Source organism: Mercenaria mercenaria, unplaced genomic scaffold (assembly GCF_021730395.1).
Source record: "Mercenaria mercenaria strain notata unplaced genomic scaffold, MADL_Memer_1 contig_1407, whole genome shotgun sequence".
Classification (NCBI taxonomy): Eukaryota; Metazoa; Mollusca; class Bivalvia; order Venerida; family Veneridae; genus Mercenaria; species Mercenaria mercenaria.
Window position 1 is genome coordinate 467 of NW_026459384.1, and position 20,111 is coordinate 20,577.

The 20,111-nt window shown below is 36.4% G+C and overlaps 1 protein-coding gene across 1 annotated transcript; it reads right to left on the reverse strand.

Moving 5' to 3' along the window:
• Window positions 1-2,347: 2,347 nt before the first annotated feature.
• LOC128551636 (CUB and sushi domain-containing protein 1-like) lies at window positions 2,348-19,886 on the reverse strand (the record flags this gene model as incomplete). The annotated part of the gene is made up of 4 exons (XM_053532533.1): window positions 2,348-2,908; window positions 12,406-12,576; window positions 13,361-13,531; window positions 19,746-19,886. Coding segments are annotated over 4 exons (662 nt in total), but the record flags the coding sequence as incomplete, so codon positions are not given.
• Window positions 19,887-20,111: the final 225 nt, after the last annotated feature.

Consider the following 20,111-nt stretch of genomic DNA (forward strand, 5'->3'; position numbering starts at 1 on the left):
ATCTTTAGCGCGGTAATCACATGTGTACACATTGAATAGTGACGTCATTACAATATGACATTGTGTATAAAGGAGACAATCATTTGACTAAACAATTGAAGCAGTTATTTGCCCTTATATGACATTCAAAATATCAGCGCGGTCACATGACCTGACAGCCCCTTTCGCTTGATCACGTGTCAAAAAGAAAATGTTTCTGATAGTCAAAATATCTTTTTTCGGGTGATGGGGTTTTACCATTGTAGACAAAAGTGAGGTATAATAATAAATAAATATTATGTAGTATTATGTAGTATGGCTTGTTTCTTTGTGTGATTCGGCTTTTGTCTTTTAAAAACAGGTCGTAAAAAATTCAACTTACTGATTTTTACAATCAGACATTTCAGATAAACATGAATTTTCTAAACCTTTTAAAAATGAAAAGAATATATTCATTTGTAAATGTTTATACAGTGATGATTTTCAGTTTACAGTTAAATCATTATGTCTTCTTTCTCCATTGCTTTTATTTTTATATTAATAAGGCTACTTACAGTTACAGTTACAGTGCAGACTGGAATCCTGCAATCTTCTCTGGTCTCCATGCTTTGATTATAGTTGAATGAGTTGATTAACACCAGCCATAAAATGTAAAATGAACTGTATTTTGACTGAATTACAAAACACAGAAGCTCATTTATACATATTATGTGAACTGGTTTTGAAAACCTTTTATGTCCCATCCTTTCGAAAAATCATCAGATTACACGATGTCGATATATCTTAAAACTTCGGCGTTCGTCCCATTTCCTGTTAATTCCTTTATCTTGCAGGTAGATTAAATGATCCTACAGCAAACTACTGTCTTACAAATGTGTTAGCTCCTTTGCTTTGCGATGATTTAACTAAAACAACATTTCAACCTGGCAATCGCGGCCGTCCCATACAGAGTTACTGTTCTTTTATTGCCACTGACTTCATGAACCTAATTTAGATAGCAAAATATAGAACGCCAAAAAAAAAAACCTTTTTTATCTCGGAAACGATATCTATAGCTAGAGCTTATAATCTGACTTGATTCAATTACGCTAGCGATGCTTTTTGTTCTTAATCAAAATTCATATCTGAAAAGTACTAACAGGGTATGGAATATACATGTATCTTCTCTCCACGCGACGTCTATTGACCAATAGACATGCAAGAATCTTGTAGGAGGCAAGATAATAACAAATATTTGTATAGGAAGTTTTAGATCATTTATATATGCACATGTAACCTATTTCCGATGGCCATTATGATAATAGATATATTTGCATCAATATAAGGTTATTCTTGTAATGGATGTGATCATTGGAAGAATTTCCACATAAACATAGCCGTGGCTACCTGAAAACTGTAAAATCAGGCACCGAAATACTAGTACTAGCTAGCGTTTGATCTTCTCTATAATTTTGTAATAATTTCAGTTAGCCAGTTTGAAATCACTGCAACCTTGACTTAAGACTTATACTTTCAAATTTGCATTCCAATTAATAAGCCTTTTTTACTTGTATCAGCTTTTGCACTTCTTTTTTATGATTTCTTCTCCACAGTTTGCGTTTCTGAATCTCAGTACGCGGACCACAGTTATATATTTTTGTTGGGTTTAACCTCTCACCAACACAATCATAAGTCATATCGCGATTTTCCAGCTTTGATCGTGCAGGAAGAGCCCAGGTGCCCTCCGGACATAATTACATCACGGGAGGGTACCTGGGTAGAACCACCGACCTTCCGTAAGCCAGCTGGACGGCTTCCTAACATGAAGAATTCAACGCCCTGAGAGAGGCTTGAACCCACGTCTGTGAAGTGCAAGTGATTCGAAGTCAGCGACCTTTACCACTTGGCCCCGGAGGCCTTGGACCCACTTTAAGCTGATTGAATTTTGAATGCAAATACGTTTAACGTTTTATTAATTATTACTTTTTGTTATTATTTGTTCTATCAAACATGAGGAAAATGTTTTTTATAAATGATCAGAGGTTCTTGAGATCTTCCGTAAATGTGTATGCAGTAATATGGTAGTAGGGATATATCAACCCCTACGATTTACATTAATTTCGGTATGTAATACATAAAGTATCATTTTAAAATATTCAAAGTAGAATTTTAATCATATGAATCATTTTTCATGCAATAAAGGATACGATTTGTAATTAGATACTTAATGACATGTCGCCAAGATTGACATCCACCCTTAATAGTTTCCTAACAGATTATATTACATTGTGCTACAGTTCAAACTTTGCCTAATTTCTGGGTTACGACTTTCATTTTTTTTGCTTTGGCTGACCGACTAATACATGCACTATGAAATAGTTCTTTCGTGTTTCAAGCACTTGATGACGAAAAAGACATTGGAAATTAATAATATATCATATCAAGATCATGCATTCGCGATACTATTCCGCAGATGTTTGACCTCTTTCTTATAATATGTTAAATATATTAAAAGTATTATTTCTTAAATGTTTTGTTAGAGAATAACGTGCATTTATATGTTGAGGTATTTAAAAGTTAAGGAAAGTATCAAAACGATAAACTTAAAAAGATATAACTTATAAACAAACATTGCAATATCGCATTAGATACATCCTCGAGAGGATAATATCTTCCGAAGAAGAAATAAAATGATTATTGTTCGAAATTTAGAGGAATCTATACATGCATGATGTAAGCTATTTCAAACTTCAAAATAGATGCGTTTTTATTTACATACCATATGGTTTACATGATGGTCGACTTGCACTCCAAATTCCGCCATCCTGGCAAACCATCTGTGACTCTCCTGTAAGACTGTACCCCGTATTACATGTTATCTCTATCACTGAACCATATTCGTAGTTTGTTGAATTTGTGATGGCATTCTTTGGTGTAGGATCACCACAGTCTGAAATATGTAGAAACAATTGAAGACAGGGTTTCATTACACATGTGTTAATAGTTACATTAAACTGAAATACAAAGTAGTTAAGTAAATATTCAAAATCAATCAATATATATATATATATATATATATATATATATATATATATATATATATATATATATATATATATATATATATATATATATATATATATAAGTGAGATATTAAAGAAAAAACATCAACGAAATGCCTTTCAAACACACTGGATCCCGGAAGGATACAAGAACATAAAGATAAAATTATAGAGTATGAGAAAAAATATATGTTCAAACAGTGTCAAAAGTTTAATTATAAACCCGAGCGCTTTCGGCTTTTTAAAAAAGCCTTTTTCAAGGGTAGCATACATCAAAACAACACAGCAACGGCGTAAATACCGCCTGTATAGTTGGATATATAAATGCTCAATGAACATATCGATCAACAGAATGAGTGATAAATAAAAATATCGGTTTTATGAAAATAGAGCGTTTTTGATTGGTTCCCTGTATTTTTCCTGAGGATTTCGTTCATTGGTTTTGTGTTTAACGCCGTTTTCAACAGAGAAGGTAGCGGAAAAAGAAAATCTATGTTGTGGTCGATGTTAATTAAAAACTATGTCCGATTGCCTGAAGTGATTTAATATCTGCTAAAATGAACTACTAGTATCTGTGTTTTTAATCTTAGTGGGGAAAACAACGCTTCAGCAGGCTAATCTAGTCTCCCTTATTGATGCCTATAGGTTGTAATGTGTTGAGACGGCGGATCCAGTAGGTTTCTCTTTCCTTTCTTTGCCTATCCGTCCATCTGTCATTGAATTCAATGCAACATAGTAGGATATCCGCAAAGGTGTGACCCTCCATGTTAAAATGTTCAGCTACCGGCGACCGATTGAATTTGCGTGTTTTCCAGTCAGATCTGTGGAGATTCATTCGCTTTGCTAGCGTCTGTTTTGTTTCCCCGACATATTTTTTGTAGCACTTCCTGCATGTCATAAGGTATATGGCATTTTCTGTTTTGCAATTAGCCACTCCTTTAACTGCAGATTTGCTTCCATTGGAGGAAAGGAATGTACTGGTGCTTGGCATGGTAGTGCATGTTTGGCATCTTGGGGCACCACAAGGACCTGACTGGCCTGAACTGGTTGTGTCTGTAGCCGACTTGACTTTGGCCCGAACTAGAATGTCTCGCGATGTGCGGTTTCTCAGGGAACATACGACTGAGCCGCTGTGATGACTCAATTGTAGGCCAGTGTCTGTCTACAGTTGCACATATGTTTGGCAGATTTGGATGGTACGTGACCACAAAAGGTGTGCGTTTGCTTGATTCAGTTGTTTTGTGTTTGTGTTGTAGCAGTTCTTCCCTTGAGAATGCAAGTGCTTTTTCGGTAGCAGCGAGAACGCAGTCTGAGGAATAGCCTCTTTTTAGGAGGTGTTTTGATAGCTCCTCTGTTCTTTCTTGATACGTTTCTGTGTCTGAGCATATACGGCGGATTCGCAGTGCCTGACTATAGGGAATGTTTTGGCAACAGTGTTTAGGATGACAGCTTGTGGTGAGAAGATACTGGTATATATATATATAGTAGAGAGAATTTATACGAGCTCAATCACCACCACAATATACCAGACCAATTACGGCAAAGCGCCTAGCAGTACAAGTGAACACGCACATGCCACAGCAAGTCCACTAACCCAATAAGATTAGTTTCGATGCTGCTTTATATACGAGCCCGAATTGTACTACACATTCGTACTGGTTCAACATTTGCATATATATACTCTAATCTCTGTTTTCATGTCTCACAAATCAGTAGTGACATTTTTATATATATATATATATATATATATATATACTCATTTGTGTTCCTCATGTTTTTCTTGCAGTGGAGTATTTAGATTTGCCTTTGTCCGCCCATCCATCCGAATTTGTACCGTACATATCTTATAAAACGTTTTATATAGAGTATATAGATTGATATTTAGCGTTAGATATTTTGTTCGTTTCTTTTGGATTTAGTACATTTTTTCAGCAGTATTTCAGTTATGTAACAGCTAGCAGTTTACCTTACCAGTATTCACGAATTCTGTAAAAGTAATCTCCGCATGATTCAGAGGTGGAGGACGAATGATTTTAGACATAATGTATAATGTATTTTCACAATCGTCACGGAGATCATACGCCTTGCCCAGGGATCAAACTCACGAACCTGCGATTCGTGGATCTGCGCTCTCCCTATTGAGCTGAGCAGGCAAACATTCAGCATGTGAAGTTGTGCATCTGGGACTATGTTTTGGATATCAGCCTGTAAGTCTTAGACCAGGATTAAGGTCTTTGATTTCATTTTAAGAATAAGCATACAGTATATAAAAGTTTGTGTTGCACGTATCTCAAAATTTATTTGACATAGTGTTATGAAACCGTATCTGATATTATTCAGGGTGAGTTCTGTATTTTTGGTTTTATATAGGAATTTTCCGAGCAGAACCAGAATAATGGCGCTTGATTTAGTCAAACATATGTGTAAAAGACTAACTTGACCTATAGTAATGACGCTTTTTAAGAATGATGTTCATCATATGAAGTTTGGCATCTCCCGAACCTCCAACTTATAATGGAAGTTTATGTAATAAACGTGGTTTATAAGAAATATATGTATAGACGTAATAAATCTACTTTCATTTCATAATCTCATTTAAAAGCTAGCGCGTAACGAATACACACATGTACTTCCGTTTACCTTAGTGTAACCTTCGGAGCCTCGTTTTCATTAATGTATCATGTGACAATAAGTGCTTTAATGAATACACAATTCTACTTTCGTTTAACGTTGGAAAACATCAACTTCCGGAGCCTCGTTTTTAGAAATGCATCACGTGACGAATACACAAAATTTCGATGCTCATTATAATAAATGCATCACGTGATCAAATCCAGCCACTGAAACATAAGCTCTTTGTTCAAAATCGCGCCGAAGCATGTGTCAGCCGCCGAAACACAGTTCTTTGTTTCTAGTCCGTGTTTAGATCAACACAGCCGAGTAACAGAGTGCTTATTATAAATTTAACTAATTTTATATCTATTTCCGATTTGAAGGATTTGTTTACTCTAAAACATTCTGAAATTTAATCGAGTAAATTTTGTGACAGTTTTGGATATTACTTGTCTGTTGTGTTTTTACAATTAAATCGGATATTAGAATTCTTTTAATCAAAGCTTATGGAAAGCCGCCTAAAAGGGCGAAAAGTAGAAGAAATCGTGAACAATATGACATGAACTGTGTAGATAATTGTGGAGTAAAGGAATTTAGGGAGGCTTTGTGCAAGCGTGGAATTCGTGTGCCGTCGTCATTGAATAAGACAGCTCTTAAAGCCTTATACAAAGAAAACGAAAGCGTTAATCACCCGGACGAGCGCGTGTCATTGTCTAGAAGCAGGTCGCCTCTAAATGGAAACATCACTTCGTCTCAGCCCAAAAATGCCAATCCCCCCCCCCCCCCCCCCCCCGCAACCAACAGAATTTTCTTTGTGTATGTACACTCTGGCAAATACGATGTCTGCATTTACGCAGACTGTTAAACCTTTCGGACCGGCCGGTTCTTCAAGACTGCCTCCCAATGTCTTAGTGAATAGCACTGGAGATGGAATGCCAACATTGGAAGACATTTGTCAGTCTCAAATAAGGGACGTGGAGAATTTCCAGCTCATCCTCGGAGGATTACGTGCAAAACAATGCAACTTTTGCTGCTCTACTCTACACGCATCAGAATTCTGCCCGAATAATCTAACCCATAATCAGCTTAGCCTCCAAGCTTCCAATATTGTTGCACCTCCACAAAGACACCACCCCTACGCTACTTTCAAGAACCGAGATACGGACAGGCAAGGAAGAAAGATTTCATTCTCCAACGGTTCAGAAATCTGCAACAATTATAACAACGATAAAGGATGCTTTTTTAAAAAACTGCCAAAGGCTTCACGTTTGCTCCACATGCAAACAATCAGGCAATGAAAAGTCTTCATGCAAGAAGTTCGAAATCAGCCACAGAAAGAAAAGTAACGGACAAAAAGAATGACTATTCAAGGCTACAACCCCTATAGATATCACTGTTTTAAGACATAAATTAAGGAACCACGAAGACAGGAATTTTGTACAGTATTTATGCCACGGATTAGAACATGGTTTGGACACTATGCTAAACTCTTTACCTGAAGACAATAAGATTTGCAATAATCTCCTTTCTGCTTTAAAACAACCTGAGAAGTCGACCTTCTCTTAGAAACCGAACTGAATAATGAATTTATAAAAGGTCCCTATCAATCACCGCCAATTGAAAAGTACAGAATTTCTCCACTTGGAATTGCGAAACGTAAATATTCAGGTAAAAAACGACTAATTGTAGATTTGTCAGCACCACATAACTCGCAATGCCCTAGTATAAACAGTCTGATCGACAAAGAAATGTGCGGCTTAAGCTACGTCAAGATTGATGACGCAATAAAGTCAATAAAAGGCTACGGCAGATGTACGATATTATGTAAAACGGATATATGCAACGCATTTAAGCTCTTGCCAATTAAACCAGAATTGATGCCGTATTTCATGGTTAAGTGGAAAGGTCAATATTATGTTTACACCCGTTTAGTGTTTGGAAGCCGTTCATCCCCAAAAATATTTGACAATCTGTCGAGAGCGATATGCTGGATTGCTAAAAATAATTACGGCATAGAGTCGATTTTTCACTTGCTAGATGATTTTCTGACCGTCAAGGCACCAACCTCTGATGGCGATCGAACCATGGCACTGATTACTCTCATATTTAATAAACTTAAAATTCCGATTTCTCCTTCGAAGACAGTAGGTCCAACTACACAGCTCGAGTATTTAGGAGTTATTTTGGACTCTGAGAAATTAAAGCAAGGCTTCCTGATGATAAAATTCAGAGAGTTATTGAGTTTATCACGACCTTTTTGCAGAAAAAAGCAGTCACTAAACAAGAAGTGTTGCAACTTTTATGTCATTTTCAATTTGCATCAAGAGTGATACTGCCAGGAAGGAGTTTCGTGTCATATCTTATTAACGTTTCAACTACCGCAAAGGAACTTCATCATTATGTACATCTTAGTAAAGACTGTAAAGAAGACCTATCAATGTGGTTGAAATTTCTTAAAAATTGGAACGATATTTCTATGTTTTACGTTGACGTTTACACTTCTTCAGAAGATATGGAGCTTTTTACTGACGCTAGTTCAACTAAAGGTTTTTCGAGTTATTATAAAAAGAAATGGTTCTGTAACAAATGGCCCGAACAAATTCCAGAAACAGCTTCTATGGCATTCCGCGAATTGTATCCTATCGTAACTGCGGCAGTGGTGTGGAGTAAACTTTGGCAATGTAAGAAAGTTATGTTTTATTGCGACAATGAAGCTACAGTAAATATTCTTAACAAAGGGCGATCAAAATGCTTAGACATTATGAAACTGATGAGGAAATTAACGTGGCTTGCTGCCGTCAACAATTTTACTTTCAAATCAAAACACATACGAGGAAAAATAAATGTAATCGCGGACTCTCTTTCCCGATTTCAGATGGACAAATTTCGAGCAGCGGCACCAGATGCAAGCATGCACCCAGAGCCATGTCCAAGCATTGCTCAAGTATTGTGGAATTATAAGCAGTAGTAAAACTGTAGTTTCCTATAATACCCCAAGTTTTTATAAGAGACAAAAACGAAACTGCCTTCATGCGTTCTAACGAAGCACACTAGAAAGTACTTGTGTATACACTGTTTATCGGAGTAAAGAGAAATCAGTTCAGGAGTAAACTTGCCTAATATCAAAGTTCTAACAAATTGAATGACAATATGCGAGGTACATTACCCTAACAAATACGAATATTTTCAGATGATTACTTTGTTTTCATTCTTGAAACAATCTAAGCAGGTTATATTTCAAGCACCGGTATTTTAAGTAGCAGGCTCGTACTATCAGACATTACAACAGGCACAAACAAATACAGGTAGGGATTATTTTGTTTACTTACTTAGCTTAAACCTTATGCAAATATTAATGCCACACACATACACTTTCTTATAATCTTGTTTGCATATATATGTGTGGAGAGTCCATGGTTTGACATTTCAGTCATGTCGCTGTCCAGACCTATAACCATAGGTCGCAAAGGTGTGACAGCCAGCAACCACGTCATAACCCAGGTCTACAACGTAGGCCGCAACGGTGTGACAGTTTTCAGTCATGTTACTACCCAGACCTATAACTATAGGTCGCAACGGTGTGATAGTTTTTCAGTCATGTCACAACCCAGACCTATAATTATAGGTCACAACGGTGTGACAGTCAGCAACCACGTCATAACCCAGGCATACAACGTAGGTCGCAACTGTGTGACAGTTTTCAGTTATGTCACTACCAAGACCTTTAACCATAGGCCGCAACGGTGTGACAGTTTTCAGTCATGTCACTACGCAGACCTATAACCATAGGTCACAACGGTGTGACAGTCAGCAACCATGGCATAACCAAGGCCTACAATGTAGGTCGCAACGGTGTGACAGTTCAGTCATGTAACTACCAGACCAATAAACATAGGTCGCAACGGTGTGACACTTTTTAGTCATGTCACTACCCAGACCTATAACCATAGGTCGCAACGGTGTGACAGCCAGCAACCACGTCACTACCTAGACCTTTAGCCATAGGTCGCAACGGTGTGACAGTTTTCAGTCATGTCACTACCCAGACCTATAACCATAGGTCGCAACGGTGTGACAGTTTTTCAGTCATGTCACTACCCAGACCTATAACTATAGGTCACAACGGTGTGACGGTTAGCAACCATGTCATAACCCAGGCCTACAACGTAGGTCGCAACGGTATGGCAGTCCGCAACCACGTCATAACCCAGGCCTATCACGTATGTCGCAACGGTATGACAGTCCGCAACCTCGTTATAACCCAGACCTACAATGTAGGTCGCAACGGTGCGACAGTTTTCAGTCATGTCACTACCCAGACCTATAACCATAGGTCACAACGGTGTGACAGTCAGCAACCATGTCATAACCCAGGCCTACATCGTAGGCCGCAACGGTGTGACAGTTGTCAGTCATGACAATATCCAGACCTATTACCATAGGTCGCAACGGTGTGAAAGTTTTCAGTCATGTCACTGCTCAGACCTATAACCATATGGTCACAACGGTGTGACAGTCCGCAACCACGTCATAACCCAGGCCTACAACGTAGGTCGCAACGGTATGGCAGTCCGCAACCACGTCATAACCCAGGCCTATCACGTATGTCGCAACGGTATGACAGTCCGCAACCTCGTTATAACCCAGACCTACAATTAGGTCGCAACGGTGTGACAATTTTCAGTCATGTCGCTACCAAGACCTATAACCATAGGTCACAATGGTGTGACAGTCCACAACGGTGTGACCGTCCGCAACCACGTCATAACCCAGGCCTAACATGCAGGTTGCAACGGTATGACAGTTCGCAACCACGTCATAACCGAGGCTTACCACATAGGTCTGGTTGTGACATGACGGAAATACTGTCACGCCGTTGCGACCTACGTGGTAGGCCTGAGTTGTGACGTGGTTGCCGGCCGTCACATCGCTGTGACCTAAAGTTATAGGCATGACTGAAATTTGTCACACCGTTGCGACCTACGTGGTAAGCCTCGGTTATGACGTGGTTAGCCATGGTTCACAAATATATGACAATTTAAACCGCGTCACGACCCAAACCTCAAGCAGGTTGTAATGGTGTGACAGTTTTGTTTTGTTTTTCAAAAAAGTCTTGATGTAAAACCTACCATGTAGATTGTATTGGTTTTATCATTTTCTATCATTAATGTAGTACTTTAGCTTTTGTTCATAGAATACATATCTTTTATGTATTGCTCAACAAGGATTCCCACCTTCTTTCTTGGGGCTAAACATAAGATTTATAGAAGAAGCTATGCACCAAAAATCCTTATGTTCTTTTGGGTGTTAGGTTTTAATCTAAAGCCTCTACTCCCAAGAAAGAAGGAGGCATACTGGCTCACATTCTACACCAGTCTTTATCTGATTTAAGTTTATCTATGTATATACTTTGAAATACAAAAAACTGTATGTCATTATTATTAATTTCTTGTCTAGTCATACTTTTCAGTCTGGTGTTTGTTAAGGCCAGTTATGCCAAAATAAAAGAATATTTAAACCAAGTAACAACTTTGTTTTATTTACTGATATAGACATTAAGTATAAATTGAAGTTTATGTAATAAACGTGGTTTATAAGAAATGTATGTATAGACGTGATGAATCTACTTTCATTTCATAATCTCATTTAAAAGCTAGCGCGTAACGAATACACACATGTACTTCCGTTTACCTTTGTGTAACCTTCGGAGCCTCGTTTTCCTTAATGTATCATGTGACAATAAGTGCTTTAATGAATACACAATTCTACTTTCGTTTAACGTTGGAAAAAATCCACTTCCGGAGCATTGGTTTGAGAAATGCATCACGTGACGAATACACACAATTTCGATGCTCATTATAATAAATGCATCACGTGATCAAATCCAGCCACTGAAACATAAGCTCTTTGTTCAAAATCGCGCCGAAGCATGTGTCAGCCGCCGAAACACAGTTCTTTGTTTCTAGTCCGTGTTTAGATCAACACAGCCGAGTAACAGTGTGCTTATCTACTCTTTCATTTTCTTCATTGTGTTTTGTAGTGGCCTTACCCCTGCGTGCACCCCACCCCAAGGTAATATGAAGTTTCATTAGTATTGCATTGTCAATAAGTAACATATTTACCTACTTTCCCAGTAAGCTGGAACCAATTCAGTTTTAAATCTATTTAGATATAGCAAGAGTTAAATCAAATCAATCCTTATTAAAACAAAAACAATAAGCTGAAAAGATTTCTGTAGTGTTTAGTAACATTAATTGTTGAAACAGGAAAGAAAAGTAAGGTTTTAAGTACCAACAACACAATTATAAACTCATAAGCATACTGCTATTTCCAGTTTAAATGGTGAAAGAAGACCATTTACTGATGTGAACATCTTGCATACGCATCGTTTTTTTTTTAAATGATACGTATGCACTTTTTTTCAAATAAATCTATATAAAATAATTCAACGAACGTTCTTTAATTCAAAGCGACAAATACTAAACATTTTATTCAGTGCTTTCTGGAAAGCTATTTAAGATGAGATATTTGATGTTAATAAGACGTTTTTAAGTAATAATTCAAGCAAGTAGTTTCTGAGAAACCTGCTTACTTGAAAAACCTTGCTTAAAAAGGACAATTATTATAAATTTACAGCTATGTAACTAGTCGTATGAGATTAACTTTTAATACCAAAGACATGTATGAAGTTCGAAAGCATATGGTGCAGCAGTGTAAGCTGTATACATGCACTGGTTTTTGACATCAAACAAAACGTTCGAAATGTACAAACCAATAATTTCGCATGTAGCATTAGTACTGTTCCATCCGGTGGCTGTGCAAATTACAGTCATGTCTCCAACCAAAGTATAACCGATATTGCACATATGGGTGGCGGTTTGTCCAAATGTTGTTCCTTCTGCAGCACTGAATTTTCCGTTTGGTATTGTCCGATTTCCACAATCTACAATTAAAATCCAGATGACAAGCAAATTCGTCTAATCATGATTGTTTTGCTTATTAGCCTTTTATCAATTAATATAAGGAGACTAAATAATGACGTCAAGAATATATAAAAGGTAAATGGATTTAAATACATAAAACAGAAGAGATCACATTTATTTGATTACCTCATCAACATACGACTTCCTCGCAAACTGTGGACTGGTGTGGTTTTCATAGCATGCAAACAACAAACACATATTAGTCATTAAATTAAATAACCTAATTTGCCACTTCTACACAAATATGATATATATTGAAGCAGCAAGCTTCATCATTTTTAATAAGTTATAACAATGTTTGATCTTTGAGTTTTATAACCTCAAAAAGCAACATAGTCAATATCATTTTTTTTTTCATTATCCGTTCAGGTTCAACGGAAACGAAAACGTCACTGTTTTTCCATTTTGACGTATGAATTTCATATTAGGTTCCAATGTGTGTCGTTGTATATTTTGTATATCCGTCAGTATTGTCATTTTTTTCAGGCTATATAACAGTTATATGTAGACCCGTTATGTAATGTTAGATTATTAACTCTGCATTGAGAAAGATGCAATCGTTCTTTAGATGAATAAAGTCGTAAAATGTTTCCGCTGCAGAACTCGTGCATATTTCTCGATACTAGTCAATCAATCAATTAAAGTCTGCTAAATGAAGAAATAACAATTTTGTTGCTTTTAGTAAGAAATTTAAAAAATATGGGCATATTAGGGTTGTTGTAATAATAAATGTGCTAAACCTACCAAATGGTTTACATGCTGGCGGCGATGCACTCCAAGTGCCGCCAGGCTGACAAACAATAGGTGATATTCCTATGAGAGTATAGCCCGTGTTACATGTAATCTCTATTACTGAACCGTATCTGAAGTTTGTTGAATTGGCAAGGGCATTATTTGGTATTGGATTCTCACAGTCTGAAATATATTGCAAATGCATTGTTTATTCCTACATTATCCCTAACACAGCACTTGGAATTGTGCAAATATCTTTTAAATTGTAAAAAGCAAATTTATATGATAGAAATTTTGTTTGATGTTATTGTTACGTTATATTAGGTAACTGACAACATGTGTATTCCTGGATACAGATTTTGGTGATGACACCTCTACAGTTAGCCGTCCTATTTGATGGTGCGATGACTAATAAAATATAAGACTCCTTAAAGAGACTGGCCTCCAGATCGTTCGACAACAAAAAATAATGTTTTAGAAATCTTGAAATAAATGCTATATTTAACTATATATAAAACTTAATTACTGACAAACTTTATGTTACGGAAACACATGAGAATTTGCCGTTTTACTACTTTTTACGATGAAACTCGAAAAGCGTTTGTTACGCTTTTACTCCAGGTAACCTGTCTCGATTATAAATATCTATATTTTGAAGTAATTATTCATTACTTCAGCTAAAACGCTTTTGGTTGCGTCGATGGGAAAATGTTTTTATTGCCGCGGCGGTCTGAGGTTTGATTCCCGACGCAGTCATCTTTTTTTCTTGATTTGGAATTTTTAAAATATCTTAAAAACAAAAATTCATATTCTAATGTTCATTATATGATTAAACTTCAATTTGAAAGAAAGATTATTTTTAGCCAAATCCGGAGGTCAGTGACTTTAATGTCATTTTTCTAAATCCTACCAAAGCACTGAATCAGTTTCAGTTGAACTTTTATAAGTTAATTTTAAATGTTAAAAAGTCAACTCCAGACTGTATTATTTATGTTGAGCTTGGTGCCAAACCTGTATCATTATTGGCTAAACATAGGGTATTGTCCTATTGGGACAAACTGTTGAATGCTAAGGATGATAAAATGTGTAAAGTTCTGTATAGAACTGTTCTGGGTCTTTATAATGGCAGTGTATTACAAACCCCATGGGTTACTTATGTTCACAAAACTTTAGATAAACTTGGTTTATCGGACGTGTTTTATAGTCCGTCAGTCACTAGTACAAATAGTTTTAAATCAATGGTTAAAACCAGACTTACCGATCAGTTTCTTCAAAACTGGCACAGTCAAGTAGAACAGTCTCCTAAGTATTTATCATTAGTTTATAGAATGTATAAAACGGAGTTTGGTTATGAAAAGTACTTAGATATTTTACCTAAACAAGAGCTGTCTCCATAGGATGACACATGCCCCCGATGGCATTTTGAATGAATAGTTATGGCCGATGTTAGAGTTTAGGACCTTTGACCTACGGAGCTGGGTCTTGCGCACGACACGTCGTCTTACTGTGTCACACATTCCTGCCTAGTTATTTTAAAATCCATGCATGAATGACAAAGATATGGACCGGACACGCCCATCAATGCACTATCATGAAAAATGACCTTTAACGTCTAAGTGTGACCTTGACCTTTGAGCTACGGACCTGGGTCTTGCGTGCGACACGTCGTTTTACTGTGGTACACATTCATGCCAAGTTATTTGAAAATCCATCCATGGATGACAAAGATATGGACCGGACACGCCCATCAATGCACTTTCTTTTAACGTCTAAGTGTGACCTTGACCTTTGAGCTACGGACCTGGGTCTTGCACGCGACACGTCGTCTTACTGTGGTACACATTCATGCCAAGTTATTTGAAAATCCATCCATCGATGACAAAGATATGGACCGGACACGCCCATCAATGCACTATCCTTTAACGTCTAAGTGTGACCTTGACCTTTGAGCTACGGACCTGGGTCTTGTGCGCGACACGTCGTCTTACTGTGGTACACATTCATGCCAAGTTATTTGAAAATCCATCCATCGATGACAAAGATATATACCGGACACGAAAATAGCGGACAGACTGACAGACCGACAGACCGACAGACGGACAGACGGTTCAAAAACTATATGCCTCCCTTCGGGGGCATAAAAATTAGTACATGCATTATGTAAATTTAGAATTATGAATCATAAATTCCCTATTGAAAAAGTTAGGTTTTTTGGTATTGAAAGGGATAAACGTACTTGTCAACTCTGTAACTATAACTGCTTAGGCGATGAATTTCATTATTTGTTAGAGTGTCCATGTTTTGAAAATTTGAGAGAAAAAATGCATTCCAAATTATTATACAAGACATCCAAATTCTCTAAAATTAAGTAAGCTCATGAATGATTGTAGTAAATCTAGACTTGTTAAACTTGCTTTATTTTGTAAGAATATTTTAGCTTGTTTCCACTCTCCACTGACAAAATTGTACACTTAACATTTTTTCTGGTACATTTTCAACCTGTGCATTCTGTACGGCTACTTGTGTGGGTTTATTCATTCCGTTTTTAGTCTTGTACATTCCTTAAATAATGCATGTGCTGTTTCATTTGGTCTCATTTTCACATGTCTTGCTACTGTTTTTCAATTTTATGTTCGTTCTTATTCTTATCACATGCTTGTAATAAACCTTGATATTCTTGAAACTTACAATGCGCACGGTGGGAGAGCAAACTGATACTACAGACTTGCTTAGTCGTGCCCTCACAGTTAAACTTTTGGTGCTTTGACTTCAGACAAATTGTTGAGTACATTGGTGTAACTATACCTTAGACTGACCCTACCTACATGTTGTACTTTATATAATGTGGTAATTACAGCCTTTCTCAGCGGAGAGTTACTTTATCAACTAACACATCCTTTTGTCAAATTTGTTGAAAATCGGGTAAGTGCGAGGCTGGCATGCCCTAAACGCTGTTAGTCACCCCAGTTTCCTTAAGACCGTTCCAAATTAAAGCGGTACCAAATTTTCAACTTGTTCGAACTTTTGTCCGCTTCGTATTTGATGTAACATTTGTTATATTGTATAACTTCTGTCACCGGTCTTCGTATACATAAACTATGAATAAGGTCAAGACAATGTATTCTCCCTGCTCAGAAAGTTATTTTCGGAATCTTGACATCTATGACCTAAATGCTGCAAAGTAATCTCCTGTTGGTACACTGATATGACACTGACAAATGCAAAACAAAGGACACTTCTAGTGGCATACCATTTACCCGCGAGCAATGCGTACATTGCCATGAATAAGCTATTTGCCTTTCAAACATTCAGTTTTTAAAAATTTCCAGAATTTTATTTTGTAAATATGGCATTTGATGTTTTTACCTTCTTTGCAAAGCGCTACATTTGTACTTGCCTGACTTTCACTGAGCCATTATTTTTATGCGTCTCTCGGGCTGAATATAACAAACCCAAGTTTTATCCCCAGTGAGAAACTCAGAAATTGTTTTGGGAATTACAGTTCTTATGTGTTTCAGGAGGTTTGGGTTCAGTCTTAACACTTAGACTTTGGTCTGGTATCAACGGGGACCAGTCTAGCACAAACCTCTCACTTTGGACGGTCGGTCAGAATATGAGAGACCGTCACTTCTGAAATGCATACTGTGTGAGTTATTTTTGAAATGGTACATTGACCATCTTCTTCTACCATATCCTTAACGCCAGCAATGTTTTCCTTTGTTGTTGTAGCAACAGACCGTCCTGGATGGTTACTGTCTTGAATACTATTTTTATCTCCCTTGAAATATTTTAACCCATCGAAAAATGTTCTAAACGTCACAACAAAACTACCATGGATACGACACAAATAAGAAAATAGGTCTTCACGTTTTAATTTTTGCTTTGAAATGGAACCTTTGTATATGAATGTGTGTAATCCAACAATGGATAATTTTATCAAATATAACTAGATTAACATCCATTATCTTATACATGAAATTCTCGTGCTGTCATATACCATGCTTTCTATGGAAGACCATTAGCGACATAATTTACAGCCTAATACACCCGCGTATCAGGCTAATCTAGGTATGTCATTGTGAAAAACATGCATATTTGTTACTCAACATCAATTAACAAAGAAGAGACATTTCAACTTTATTTGTGTCTGTACCTTAAAGTATATCGTAGTTTGTACAAATAATTGTTTTCGAAACCATTTCCGACCCTGATTTCCTTCTCTTGTAAAGACTTTTTCTGCCGACCCATTTCTATAAAACTGTCCTACCACGAGTCTATCCACATCTTCTCCGTACATGTAGTACCAAAATGAGAAACAATACTTCCCTGCGTTCTGTAATGGACTCACCAGCTAGGCTACACCATCTCTAGTTCCTTGGCTCGAGTCAATGTAGGCATATTGTCCATCTAATAAAACATTGAATAAAGCTATTACAATACTGTTTCAAAAATTTGTTGCACACAATTCCTCTGCTGTTTTTTGTTCATACTAATTTATTTTAAGTCGATTGTGAAACAAGCTCTACTACTTATATAAGTCACTCTCCACACCTCATTACCAAATCAATCGCCACGAGCTTATGAGAGAAAAAAAGCCAGTTTCTCTTCTATGAGATTTTTGTTTTGAATATATTTGTTAACAAAATGTTTACAAGATTGTGATTTCCAAATATATCACACACTGGCTTCCATATCGGTTGTTAATGTTACTGATTTTTAGCATTGACAATACGGTTTTATATCGAATCATTTAAACTTTGAGAAGCTGCTGTGCCCTCTTTGCAGAAAACAATTTCAAAACGCAAACCGTTCTTGTATTGGCTACTTGCTTGTAATATCTGAAGTGAATCACAAACAAACACTGCCATTTTTCTTTGATAATCGGTCAACAATTAAAAGAAACCCCCTGCTGCTGACCTAACATAACAACAATAGTTTTATTCAATACATTTATTCTAAGACTACGTAGACAAATAGTTTTGTGTATAGCTTTGTATTGAACACTCAATACATAAACAACGAAATGACACGCTTGTATAGACCGTAAATAGACAAAGTGGAAAACCACAGGTCGCCCAATACGATATAAACGTAAATTTTGCAGGTTCTGTTCATGGACGGTAGTGGATATGCAAGCTACCGTCAACATCCTCTAGTCATGGGTTAAACAGAAGTAAGTCCAGTTAATTTCGTTCAAGGAAATACTATTATAAAAGAATTACCTAAAATATCCCTTTAAATGAAACACATACTATAGATATGTCATAGAGAGTTATGACCTCTGGCTAAAGTAGTTTTAAAGTTCCACATGGCTTTATATTTTATATTAAAATCAAATGAAATAGCTGTCCAAATAGATAATATACACAATTGCATGGTAAAAAAATCGCTACTTTTAATACCGTACAAGAACAGTTACAGCCATAAAGGGAGGTAACCAAAAGCATAAATTAAAAAAAAAAACCACACTTTCTACTATATTTATCAAGATTCAAACCTTTGACAAATCCAAGAGAAAAAAGTTATCGAAATAATTAAGATTGAACAACATATTAATAGTTTATTATCTATTCATGACGGAAAATGTGACAGCCACATTTCAAACAATTTCAATACGCTGCTGAAAATATGCTGCAATGTAAAAATTGTGGAATATTCTATTAAGGACATTTTATATAATAGAATAGAATATGTTCAACAGCTGATGTATTTTAATTTGAACCTCAGACCAACATGAGCGAGGCATTTTATATTCCAGTCACATATAGTGACTGATTTAGATGTGCACACTACACTACTATTAACACTGCAAATACATTAAAAAACACAGTTACCAAATTATAAAAACAAAATAGAATACTTGCCAGATACGATTGTTCTTATGTTGAAAAAATCGTTTGATTGTTTCCGAAGAATAAAATAGACCAGCAGTTTTCAAAAAAATGATACTCCTTTTAACCAATAGTTTTAAATATCTCAATGAACATGTATAGTAAGAATATACAGGGCCTCCTTGTGGTTATCGCTTGATTTACTATGGTGTTTGGTTTAAAACGTTTCAATAAAAGTTATATTTGGCATTTATATGTGTCAAATTTCCTTCAAGAAATCATCCTTAAAACAAACAAGAATTTGCATGTAAAACGATACAATTCTAACATGCAAATCATCACATCCAAAACACAAATAACCTTAAGACATACGATAAGCTACGATAATAGAAAATGTAGTTAACCTTAAAATCGCAATATTCATAGTCATCGGCTAATGTAAGTCATCTAGTAAATTATGAGGGCAATTTTGGAAGAAGAGTTTCCCACAATGGCAGTTGATTAAAGTCAAGATTATATGCTCTGGACAGATGCGTATTGTAATGGCAAAAAAACTGATGACTTACATCCAGTCGTATGGTCAGAACTTGGCCCAGTGAGTGAAGACGGAGTACTGCCGGATTTTCGTAGCCAGTCAAAATCGTCTGAGGTCTCCTGATGCCAGTTACAAAGTCCATCTTCAAAATTGCAGTCAAGGGAAGCAAAGTCTTTTAGAAAAAAAAGAGAATGTTGTCTTTAGACAAACTGATCTTGTTTAAATCTGGTTTTTAACATAATTAAATTGTAGCCTTAAGCTGAAGTTGAAGCATACTATGAAATAATATTTTAAATAAAAGATAAACGGTAAGAAATCAATCCTCTATCTTTATACACCAATCTGAGTAGAATAAATTAGATACGTTGCTATTCAAGCAGAAGAAACGGTTCATACC